Here is a 12,484-nt window from a genome sequence, read left to right on the forward strand (position 1 = left end):
AGGTCAAAACTGCCAGACATTCTTTGTCTTGTGGACAATTTTTTTCCCTTACTGCGATATAAAAACATTGCCCACACACACCTGAAAGTGTGCTGGCAGATCATCATGCAAATGAGATCTTGCTTAAGGCACAAGTTCAGTTGAGCGAGGTGTGATAACGGGAAACGCTGGTATTATCCACAAAGGGACAAAAAAAAAAAACAAATTTACAAGAACAATGGTAGCAGGAACCACAATGTTCAGGAAAAACAAACTGGGAGCAACATGACGATGGATAATGTCGCAATTCAGATGTTGCAGTGAGTTAAAAGATAATGAAAGGCATTTCATGAAACAGTGGAACATGTAAGTAAGCAACTTTATTCTTTTACAAAATAGTACAAATTTGATAGAGATGAACACTTTTTCAAACCAGCCAAACATTTAAAAATTGTTAAATTTACCAAAAAAATATAGAGTTTACAATAGATATATGGTCTTTGTAGACAATACAACATAGAAATAATCAAAAGCCCTGACCCTCTCACCAGAAGCGCTGGCTTGTCTGAGCTCCGTCGTGTGCAGGTACATCATTCGATACGACAGTCAGCCTCGCAGCAGACCACTGAGCCGAATCTGAGGCCATGTTCGTCTGAACCAATGTCTGCATAACGGTGTACTGTTCTTGAAAGGCAAAGACAAGGCTAATAAAAACTTCATGTCCACTACAGGTCCTGCTGGGGGGCTTAAAACCACACTCAAAAATTGCTCCAAAAGAAATCAAAAGCAGTCTGAGAAATATTTTTTATCTACATGGCCTTATTTCTCAGAGCTGATCAATAACATGAATTTTAAAATTACAGTGCAAGGCTGATTAAAGGAGATCAAAACGTTATCGGTTTCTATGATGTGATCTTAGTCTACAGTTTATTTGATGAGGGAAACATGAAGGGGAAAAAAAAACTAAAAAATCTTTTTCATGCGTCATCGTTTAGGGTGAATTTACGGCAGCTTTCTCAGTACAGATGGCATCGTGCCACCTCCTACACCATAATTCTTCACAGCACATTTAACTATTACCTCCCCATTCTTCCCACACACACACACACACACACACACACACACACACACACGAGCATGAGAAAATACTGTCTCTGAATTACAAAATGGCATGTGACATGATGAAGGACAGCACGGATCCTTCATTTGCATAATTTTACTGAAACAAAATCCAGATCTAAACAAACCATGTATGTACTGGAGGTATAAAAGTCATAAGTTATTAAAATATTTAAGAATTTGTTAGACTGTTAAAAAAAAAAAAAATCCCCAAAAACTATACATTCACACTTCCAGTGTCCATATTGCAAATGAGGCATTTAAGTTAAAAACTGAGCTTTGAGTCCCGTCACGCTTGATGCCACCATAGGAAAGTCATCCTCCAATGTAAAAATCAAAACAGATTCAAATATTTCACAAAATGAAGTCAAAATGAGTTTTTTTTCCTATATGCTGGCTCCTGTTCCAAAGGCCCAGACGGCATTGAACGGTAACAGGAAACAAATGCTGCGTTTATGCACGACTTTCTCTTTCTTCATGGCTTTCATTCACTTCCTGAATATATAGGTGTGTTTAGAGCATGAAAACCTCATGCATTCCTCTTAAAGCAAAGACAGGATCTTACTGATTATGTCCCAGCTTTGCCTGAAGGCACAAAGAAAGATGCATGAGGCATGGGAAGAAAAAGACCTTGCAAATCAAATGATGGTGGGAGGAGGAAGAGGAGGAGGAGGAGGGAGAGAGAGGTTGGGTTTTGAACTCCTAGACGGACCAACGTTCACCCCCTGCGCAAAGGATGAGGAGAAATGGAGGTGCAGTTCCAGCCTGGACCAGGTCCTACTTGAGCAGAGCCTTGTAGAGCAGCAGCGAGCGGGCCGTGGAGCGCTCCTGCTCCAGGCAGAAGATCAAGTCCCTGAGGTTAACACGCGTGATCCGCTGCCTCACTTGTCGAGTGGAGGATGAGGAGGCGCTGGCTGAGCCCGAGGAGCTTCCTGAAGCCTGGAACATAAGACCATGCAAAGAACAATTACTGCATAGACGAAAAAAAAAATCAACATTTTCATGTTCATGATGCATCAATCACAAAGGAAACTGCAGGAAGCTTTTGATCCATCACCAGTACACTAGGCTCAATGATAACAGCATTGTTTCACTACAAATACAAATCCACAACTACCCACGTCTCATCCCATCCTATCTCAGCACTCCTGAACACAGGAGCAGATTTCTGGTGTTTAAGAAGTGGCAACACTAAGAAGTGACCGCTTTAAAATCATCATCATCATCATCAATTCTCAGCTTTACATGTTTTTACATACTTATTTTCCATTTGTCACCAGAACCTCTCGGGTGCTTTTATTAAGTGCTTCCAAGACGAGAGTGTTCTCAGCCATCTTACACATACTTGCGCTCTCTCATTGTCACACACACTCTTACCCAGACAGAACGGCTGATTTTGCTCCTTTGGCTTCTTTTCTGATTGTGTGTGAAACAACATTGCAGTAACTGCTCTATTATAACATTCCTAAACAAAGCCAAAGAAAGTTTAATCACATTTTACTTGATACCAGCTGCTACGAACTGAGAAACAGGATGAACTCATGCACCTTTAGCATTTCCTGTCCGTTACTGTTTGAGAAGTAGCGAGCTGCACTCATTATAATGTTGCTTTAATCACAGGACGCTTTCTTAATCTACATAGAAATGTTAACACGAGGATGTTAACGTGAGGAGATTGTGCCATCACTGCTCCTACTACTGTCTGGCATCCACCAAAATACGTCAGCACATCAAAATCCAAACCAAACAGGTGATGCAATGATTTTATTTAGCACAATTCCTCATCCTCCCCTGAATGAAATAGAAGGTTCAGAGGTATGTGAGGTCAACGTTCCAGTTCATCCCAAGGGTGTTCATTGTGGTTGATGTCAGGGCTCAGTGCAGGACATGACAGTGTTTCCACTCACGGCCAACCATGTCTTCATGAAGCTCGCTTGGTGGCTGTATAGTGTATAAATCCTACGGTCGCTTTCTCTAGCTGTGAGACACGCTGCAATTCTACTTAACCAGTTTCACTCCTCATTGCCTTCATGATATCTGATAGACTGTGATGATGATGATGATGATGATGATGATGATGATGATGTGTGGGACATTTTGAGTTTTCAAACCTTTTAAAACATGCTACAGCTTTAAGCAAGCCTGTAGTGGACTTATGGAGATTTACAGTGTGAAAAATCGAGCCAGCTGAGGCTTGTGTGTGTGTGTGTGTGTGTGTGTGTGTGTGTGTGTGTGTATAAGTTTGTGAATTTATGTCCACACCTATTAATGAAAGACTGCCCTGGGCTACAGAGCCATACCTGTGCCTGCAGCCTAACAGCCATTAATAGACTAACACAGGTTCTTTTAAACCAGAAGAAGAAAGAACAAGGATGAGAAAACTCCTGGTCCTCAAACTACACATCATCAGAACGAGAAATGCGTGTCATCCTTGTATCATTGTTGTAATGTTACTCAGATAATGAGGGCCATTAGAAGATTTTTTTTCCAAAGGACAGAGAGAGAGTGAGAGAGAGGGAGCGAGAGGAGTGTGTGATAGAAGTGCCAGACAGCCTCTGGGCACACAACACACACCACACCCTACAGGAACACCCTACAGCAACAAGGGTTCTTATACACACCCAAACACTCCCCAAATTCCCATGAAGTCTCTCTTGACACGAATCATATTCTCTGATGTGTTTATTCAGGCATGTTAGTGCGTGGTCTTCGGATCGCATCTGTTCTGGCAAAATGACGCTATTATTTGAAGAGAGACAAGACTCATTTATATGAATAGGTTTAGGATTGGACGTCGTGCTCTACCTGTTGTTTGGCTTCTGCTTACAGACAACACACAGACAGACTCAGTGGGGCCTGGATTATTATCTTATCAACTTGTAGTGGTTGGATTTTTAGATAAAACACACCTAGACCTGAGTGTGACAAATTAAACGTTCACCATGTGCCTCAATGCCTCAAGAGAATTGCTGACACAATGTGGGGATGAACTAGGTTGCAATTATGTTTTAGATGAGTACAAATACGCAAAATGTGCATAAGGTGAATACAGATACAGATAAATCCGAATACAGATACAGATATTTTGGAGAATTAAACCGTTCCAGTGAGCGCTACTGCCTTACACCCTAAGAGTCCAGATGTTCTGCTGACTTAGGGATGAGTACAGTGAGGAATAAATGGGGCTAAAATGGAATAAACATACTGGAAATTAAACATTTACCTTCTACAATCTTTTGAAAGCTCTATCTGCTTAGTCTTCCACAATCCTGATGTTTGGAAGAAGAGACGTTTAAGGAGCAATCAATTTAAACGGTAACTAAATGCTTGCTTTGTTATCGTTCTGCACTGAGGAACAGCAGAGCGAGTGTCTACAAAGGATCACTTATTTACAGAACATGTGTTGATACCGTCATTAAAATATCATCCTCATTACACAAATCCCACATGCAAAGTAAGCCCAACACTATCGTTTAGTTAGCACTGAAAACTGTTTCAAACACTGAAAGGTTGAAAGATGCCGTTTCACAGTTAACATGTGTGGGTGAACATGCTGGAGGCTTTTTGCCACCATCCTACCACTGCGCTCCGAACGGGCTTGTTAAGCTTGCATAAATGTGTTAAGATGTGGATGAATACATTACCGATGTGAGCATTTCTACACCCGGGGCAGTAACTGAAAACTCCTGTTTTTCTCTCCTCTCTTATTTTGCCATATTAACTATAAAGCTCAACATGTGCAGGTAACTGTCGCCGGATAAACGGCAAATGGCCGATCCCGACGTCATGCCGTCTCCCATTTTTAGCACAGTAACAAAAATTGGTCCAGATGGTTGGATTACAAATGACATAAGGATGGAAAAAAGCTTCAAATCATTCAAAGAAAGGTTAAAGAGCCCTAGCGGTGTAACACAGTGCTACTATATGCTCCAAACATCCGGATTTGAATTACAAGTGTGTGTGGCTTAAACCAAAGTTGAATATGGAGCCCATCACCATGACGACTCCAAACACCGGAGATAAAAACAAACGCCAAGAAGTGTGATGTCTAGCTCTGACATCTCAGGTTCATGACTAGTCTCCAATTTTACTGATTGGTTCTATTACACAAAATATAAAAAACTAGCAGGCTAATTTAAATCATCATGACTCTGACCAGGCAGTTAATAAGCATCGATAAAAGAACACTTTAAATGCATTGCACAGGTCTTTTTCTTGATAGAAAATAACTCTAAAGTTCTTAGTCCTCAAAGTTCTTCTCTAAAGTTTTCTATTTCCACTCTTTAAGGAAAGGATTTGCACTAGATTTTAGAAATGCTTCAGCCACGAGGGCATTAACAACAATGTAAGGTGAGAAGTTACGTTACACAGTCAGAGACCTAATTTATAATTTGAACAACGGTGTTCAGTGGTGTTGAGTCAGAGGCAGGGCTCTGTTAAAGGCAGGGTCTCAGATTTTTGAGAAATGCTTCAGAAAACTGAGTCGGGCCGAATAACAAAAAAAATCAAAAACAAAATTCAAAACAAACGTGTAGCCAATGAGCAGACAGGAGCGAAATGAGCAAAACAATGAGCAAAACAAAGAAAGAAAGCGAAGAAAGACTTATGATAAGACAAGAAGTAGGACGTGTTAATATAGGATCAGCTTTCCAGCGCTGGAGAGAACTGAAGGAGCGGGAAGTTGGCGCATATTCACAGATTGGAGTTTCCTGAGTCAATAACTCCTGAGCTAAACGCTGTTACTACACAAATAACACCTCTTTTCTATCGTAGTAATGTAGAGACGCAGCTACAACTGCGTTTTGTGTAGTAACAGCGTTTAGCTCAGGAATTATTGACTCGGGAAACTCAACTTTACTTAAGACGCCGAGGCGCTTTTTTCCTTCTCGATAGGTGAGTAACGTTGGTTTTGCTTTGTTACACAGAACTAATATATGCCGTCTTTTGCATGATTATGCTTGTGTGTCTTTTTTTTTCCTTTTTTGTTTATCTGCAATCGTATTGTTCTTCCCTTCAGCTATGATAAAGACACATTTCTTTCCATTAGTTGCCTGGGTTACGTATGCATGTTTGGGCGGAGCTATCAATACAGGGGTGGGACCCATTTGGGTTAGGGGTGTGTTTGTTTTGGTGATTTCAAATGTCGACATTGGCTTTCAGAAATCGGAGACCCTGCCTTTAAGGACACTCCAGTTCTTCCACTCCAACCATAGATCCAGTAAAAGGAAATTTCTAAAGCTGCAGCATATAAAGACTATATTTCTAATTGTGTGCTTTTATCTTTGTAGCAACAGTTTGTGAAAGAACCACATATGGGTGTGACAGTCAGGTGTCTACAAAGCTAGGGCCATGCAGTGCATTAGTAAATTACTATTCCTGTCCCAAAGTCATTCATGACAGGCCCAACGAAGCCTGGTAGCTCAGTGGCTAAGTTGTTGGACTACTAATCGGAAGGTTGTGAGCTCGATCCCCGGGTTGTGAGCTCGAGCTTGAGCCACTTCTGGGCCTCTTATCAAGGCTCTTAACCCTCAATTGCTCAGCTGTGTGATTGAGATAAATGTAAGTCACTCTGGATAGGGCATTTTCCATATGCCATAAATGTAAATGTTAATGAAATGTGTTCAGGTGTTCTACATTTAGGAAATACAGCCCTGGACCTATGAAGGTTGATGTGAGACTGGTCTTGACTCTTGACTCCCATCACACTAAATGTCAATAAGAACATAAGCCCAGTCCCCTTTGAGAAGTGGAATATGAATTAAGCGGTGAAAGCTGGAGGAGACAGGTACGATCGCTCAGTCCAAATACAATCCTGGCTCACAGTTTGGTTTGTTGCTTTAACCATGGACCCAATCTGTAACTAGTTGACACAAGGACTAATTAAAATGTCTTGCTTAAGGCTGGAGGATTTTCTAATTAGTGCGGTATTGACTAAGCTGAAGTTCCCTGGCTTGCAGTCAGAGCCGAGAGGCTGTGCTAAAGAACTATGATGAAAGTCAGGCCTCCAACTCAATGACAGCTCAGAGTGGTGTTTGGAGATACAAAGCATAAAAAAAAACTGCTTTATCATTCAGACAGAGGCAGTGGACAATATCTCTGCTAATGTATGATATAGTTGATCAAATCCTCTTTCAGATTCAGACACAAATAATTATCAATGTGTGAAGACAAGTCAGAAGTGGAAAGTGTCACTGTTTGGCTATGTGTTTATTCGGCACTATTCAGTAGTTCATTACTACTCAACGCATGTAGTAGCATATTTGCTTAACATCTTGGATACAGGAATCTGCCTAATGTTATAAATGTACATTATTTGCTTAGCAATCACTGTAGTACAATGATTTCGTCACTATTAAACTTGGTGAGGAGCAACAAAAGTACAGCTACATTCTCGTTAACAACAGAAGTGACACAAAGCCAACTTTCTACCTTCAGAGAGAGAGAGAGAGAGAGAGAGAGACTATATTCTATTGAAGAATGGCAAGATTGGTGAGGTAGCTAATGTTAAATGTTAAGGGGGAACTGTGGTATTTCCTGGGACTTAATGACAGATACGGGTCACTTACAATAACGAATGTGAACCATCAACACAGTCACTCCCAGGGGATTTGAGGCACATGAAGCATGGGGGACACCCTGGACAGGGGACCAACCCTGGGGACCAAGGGCATATCACGCTAGAGACAATTTAGCGATGACGATCACAGTATAACGCATGTCTTTAGAGGAGAGGAGGAAACCGGAGTACCCAGAGGGAATCAATCCCCCAACCTCGGAGGTGCGAGTCAAACATGAAACCTCTAAGCAATTGTGGGCCCCCCCACCTCCAAAAAAATGGGAGCTGGGCAAAAAAGCTTATAAGCACCAAAACAGACACAGAGTATCAGTGCTAATCACATGCTTTTTCTCTTATGCAAGCTCAACAGCGATAATAAATCCTCAGGCCAGAGCCGCTCCAGCGATCGTCACAGCCGACTGTTTATCAAACCCAGAGGTCAGAGAAGGTAAAAGTGAGAGGATCAAACATACAGGGTGATTCATGCAGCACTCGGCCGTGGGAGTTCCAGCATCTCCTCCAGACAGCCCAAAAATAAAAAAGTCTGATTAATCAGAAAGAGCAAACACCTTTTTTTATATAGTGCAGCAATCACTGCCTCCACATGGACTTGAAAGCAAGATGTTTGCTTGTTCTACACAAGAGCATGATTATAGTATTTCTGTTCAAGTCTGTTAACAGTCAAAGCCTTTTAGAAGAACCTTAGCTCTTGCTCTCCCTCTCTCTCTTTTTTTTTCTCTTTTTTCTCTCTCTGGCTTTTCTCACTTTTTTAGCACAAAAAGCTCGGCTGCTGGAAGCTGGGCCTCAAGGTGAACACACACTCCGACTCCATCTGCAACTCAAACAGCTTTCCCACTCTATGTTCACTAAAATGTGCATGTGTGTGTACGTGTGTGTGTGTGTGTGTGTGTGTGTGTGTGTGTAGCACATGGCTATAGGCTATGCACTCAGCTCCAGGGCCATGCTGTACAAACACAAAAGGAAAGACAGTGATAGTGGAACACAAATGCATCCACTCAGATGTTAGCATTTAAAAAAGTGAAGAATAAAATCCCCTGCATTTTGGGGGAAAAAAAAAAAGTCTTCAGAATACAAAACAAAAGCATGCATGAAGACAAACCATGCAGTGAGCGCTTAGCTTAATTTCTGATGTTTAAAATAGATTGATGTAAACGATCTTCATGTCGGCCTTCAGCAAAACCACGAGCGCTAATCGCGTCTCCATTTCAACGAAGAAGCAGCATATGCTGTAAAACCAGCACAAGAAGCCGTAATATTAGTCAGGCAGGCTGAAATGTAGCCAAATGCCCCCTGGCACAGTCTCTCTCTTTCTCTCCCCAAACACACACACACACCCTGAGGACTGTGGTGGTAATATCAGATGGAATCACTTACACAACTGCCCATAGTGGTGACACCTCGATCATGCTTCACCAGAAACACAAAAGATCCAAAAGCAGTCATTATCTTCTTAACAACGCGTTAACTAGCTTTTTCGCTCAACCGTCAACAAATAAACTGCGACGCCTTAAAGCCTCGTGTCTCGAAATATGATAAGGGTTCGTCTTAAAAGAAAAAAAATCCACCCTGAACTACTAGTGTGTTAATCTTGAAAGGTAACGTGATCTTAAATGGAGTCAAAGTTTTATTTTGAAATTCTGAGCTCACTTTTTTAGTTCTTTCATCGACATGACGGCATGACTATTCGCTTATAGTACCCACAATGCTGTTCTACTACACACTATTTGGGGTATGTCATGGGATTTCAGTCATTGCTTAAGGACTTATTGTGAGCGTTGCAGCAGCACTTTAGTCCTTAAGGCTGAAATCATCAGAAAAACGTTCACCACTTTCTCTGCCATTTCATGCTATTTTCTTTCAGATTTGGAAAAAATAAACCCAGAAATAAGCATCTCTATCAAAACTGTGAATATTTTGTAAGTCTTGGATGTAGTTGTGTCTCTAATTCTGTTTAATTTCTCACTAATACTGAATGTAGCTGTTTTTTTTTTTTTTGGGAGGAGCCGATAAGGGATAATCAGATTTTGTGATCTGTGAAATTGTCCTCCTTCGTGCCAGCAGTGTGACACGCAACAGCTAATTTCTCACAGGAACAGCGCAATAATTAAACACACCACAAAGAGGTACAGACAAACAGTGTGAAGTTTTCCTTTGAGTCACGTCTAGAAAAGGTCTAAAAGATCTCAGATGTTTCATGAAACCTGGAGTTTATCTTCTTCATGAAGTGAGTGAGTTGCTTCGGTGTTCAAAAGGATGAGTGCGATGAGTAAAAGTATTAGTGAAAGTGTAAGGAACAGAGCAGTGAGGGGCGTGAAGTTAAGAAAAAGAACGAGATTGAGAGAGAGTTTGAGAGCGTGAGATTGGAAGGAAGAGAGTGAAGTGCTAGTGTGTGACTTGGATTTAATATTTTATAAAATCACCTGCAGGGCATTTCACAGATCAATGTGAAACTGTGCCCAAGCCTGTGCCAGAAAGCAAGCTAAAGAGAGAGAGAGAGAAGTGTGTGTGTGAAAGTGATGAAGACAATGACAGAATGAGCAAGGACTAAATGTTAGATCAGCGAGAAGAAGAAGCAGGAGAACAAAAGGAAGAGAGCAAATGAAAGCGATCTGTAGTTTCTCGACACTCTCGGTCTATTTAAGCCGAGTGTGTGCTGTGCTGTGTGAAATACACCCTCCATTGGCTGCCTGGGCTGCTGGCCATGCTGCAGGCACACATTACCTCTCTTAATGGGCTTCTATTTCAGCTGCAGAAAGGAAGCCAATAACCTCTCAACACTAATGGATTAGACTACATGTACACAAGGTCTGTAGCAAATTATGACTCCGACTAGAGCGACTCCCAAAGGATCAAACGCTCTGGAAACAGGAGGAATACAACAGTGTGATTAAACCTGGCCGGATAAGAGGAGCTGTAGTACAAGGCAGTATTGTTTCAATCGGGGTTTAAAGTGTCTTGGCTGTCTGACTGATTACAAAAGCTTCTCTCGGAAAAAAAAGGGTAGTTTTCGGTTTAATTATCATCATTTTTTTCCAGGAAAGAGACTAAAAATAATTCACAATTGCTCACAAATGTTTCTTAATTAGCCAAGATTAACAAGGGAGGCAATTAATTTCCTTGAGATGGGCATCTTAAAAGCGCCGAAGGGCCGACTTTGTTGCTGGAGCTGAAAGTGTTGTTCATCGATGTAGGTGAGTACTGAGGGGCAACGTTAGACATGGAGAAGAAACTATATTTACAGCCATGCAACACATCTGACTGGGGTATGAAGGTACAATCTGAGGCACATCTTCACAAAGGAAAGATGATGAAGGAAAACTACAGGTAACCATGTGTCCCTCTAATGTGTCTGTCCTACAAAAAATTCTTTCTCTTCCTCCAACATTGCACTATCCTGGGGTTAAAACGAGAAACAAACATGCATGTTTACAAAAATTGAAGCACAATGTGCTATATTTTTTCCTTCCTCTTCTACACTGGCCAGTTAATGAACTACCTTCCTGTTTATATGCTAATAACATGCACCTGCCTCCACTGGATGCCTCCATAAAGGAGTCATTGAGCCATGGTTTTATCGAGTGCATGAGCTAAAATGGTGTGCCAGTGAAAAACAAATTAAACTGAACCTTCACAAATTATCAGGTAAAGTATGTCAGAGGTATAAATTTGACCTCGTCAACAGGTGGACTGGCCAGATCTGGAGCTAAAACATGAAAACTGTGTAGATCAGCAACACCAGGTGACTTTTGGCTTATCCGTTGGGGCCATTCGCATGTACGTGTGAAAATAATGTAGCTGAAAGTGGCTCAGAGTAAGGAAGAATTTGTTCAGGCTTTAACAAATGCCATGTCAGACGGTTCATTCAAGTCAGGCTGGAGATCGTATTTGGAAACTGAATGCGTTTGAACATCACCATGGTGTTGGAATTACGAGTGGGAATTTTTTTTTTGAGCTCTGTGTTTCTGAATTAGGGGCGAGTCAGTAAGAAAACGGTGGAAGAAACATCAGGAGCTGAAGAAGTTGTTAGAGTTAAATGTTTACTCGTCTCTGTAGCTGATTTGTTATTTTCAGTTACTATACACAACTCTAATTCTAGGTATTTTTTTATTTGCAGTAACACAAGTTATGTGCCTGCACAAAATACAATAGCATTGTACAATTACAATAATATGCACAATGTTCAGCTGCATTCACACTGGACATAGTTTCAGCCTCAGACATCATGCCCACGAACCACTGGCTGAACATATGAAGTATACGGCAAACAAAATTGGAAACGCTTCAGGAGTTTCAAAGTCGTCATCGGATTGGTTGGATTCTACTCAAATATCGGGAGAAGTGTGTGACGTGTTTTAATGGTCCTGGAAACGAAGCCATCGTGACGCTGTACTTCTCACACAGAAGTTAGCTATCGTGTTTACAGCTGCGACTCAGAGCCTATGAGGATCGGCTAAACACCGGAGTTTCCAAATGATCTGAGGTGCATGGCACAAACTCATTCATTTGCCTGAGAACGATCTATGATTGCATATTTTCATGACACTGAACAAAACAAGCTGTGATTGGCTGCTTTACATGTCAGACACCCTCTTGCCAAGTCTTTGGTCAATCAAAGCTGTTATGTAGTAAAGACCTTCTGCTGTCAGTCTGAAGGTCTGGGTATGTGAGACTATACTGGACAATTTTTGCCCAATAAGTGGACATCCTAAAATGCTTTTATTATTAATGAGCTGAGTTTGGCTGTCTTATAATGCAATAGGTGAGTACAATGGCGTTGAGATGAAAAACAGTCGAAGGTTTTGAGGCTGT

General features: G+C 41.3%; 1 protein-coding gene across 1 annotated transcript in view; it reads right to left on the reverse strand.

Moving 5' to 3' along the window:
• Positions 1–339: 339 nt before the first annotated feature.
• The window catches only part of si:dkey-219c3.2 (transcription initiation factor TFIID subunit 4), a 40,104-nt gene continuing 27,959 nt past the window's right edge, over positions 340–12,484 (reverse strand). Inside the window, exon 15 of the mRNA XM_060884831.1 lies at positions 340–2,037. Within this exon, the coding sequence (XP_060740814.1) occupies positions 1,876–2,037 (162 nt within the window). The 3' untranslated portion in view covers positions 340–1,875. The remainder of the gene's footprint in view (positions 2,038–12,484) is intronic.

Source organism: Tachysurus vachellii, chromosome 13, assembly GCF_030014155.1.
Source record: "Tachysurus vachellii isolate PV-2020 chromosome 13, HZAU_Pvac_v1, whole genome shotgun sequence".
In the NCBI taxonomy this organism is placed as follows: Eukaryota; Metazoa; Chordata; class Actinopteri; order Siluriformes; family Bagridae; genus Tachysurus; species Tachysurus vachellii.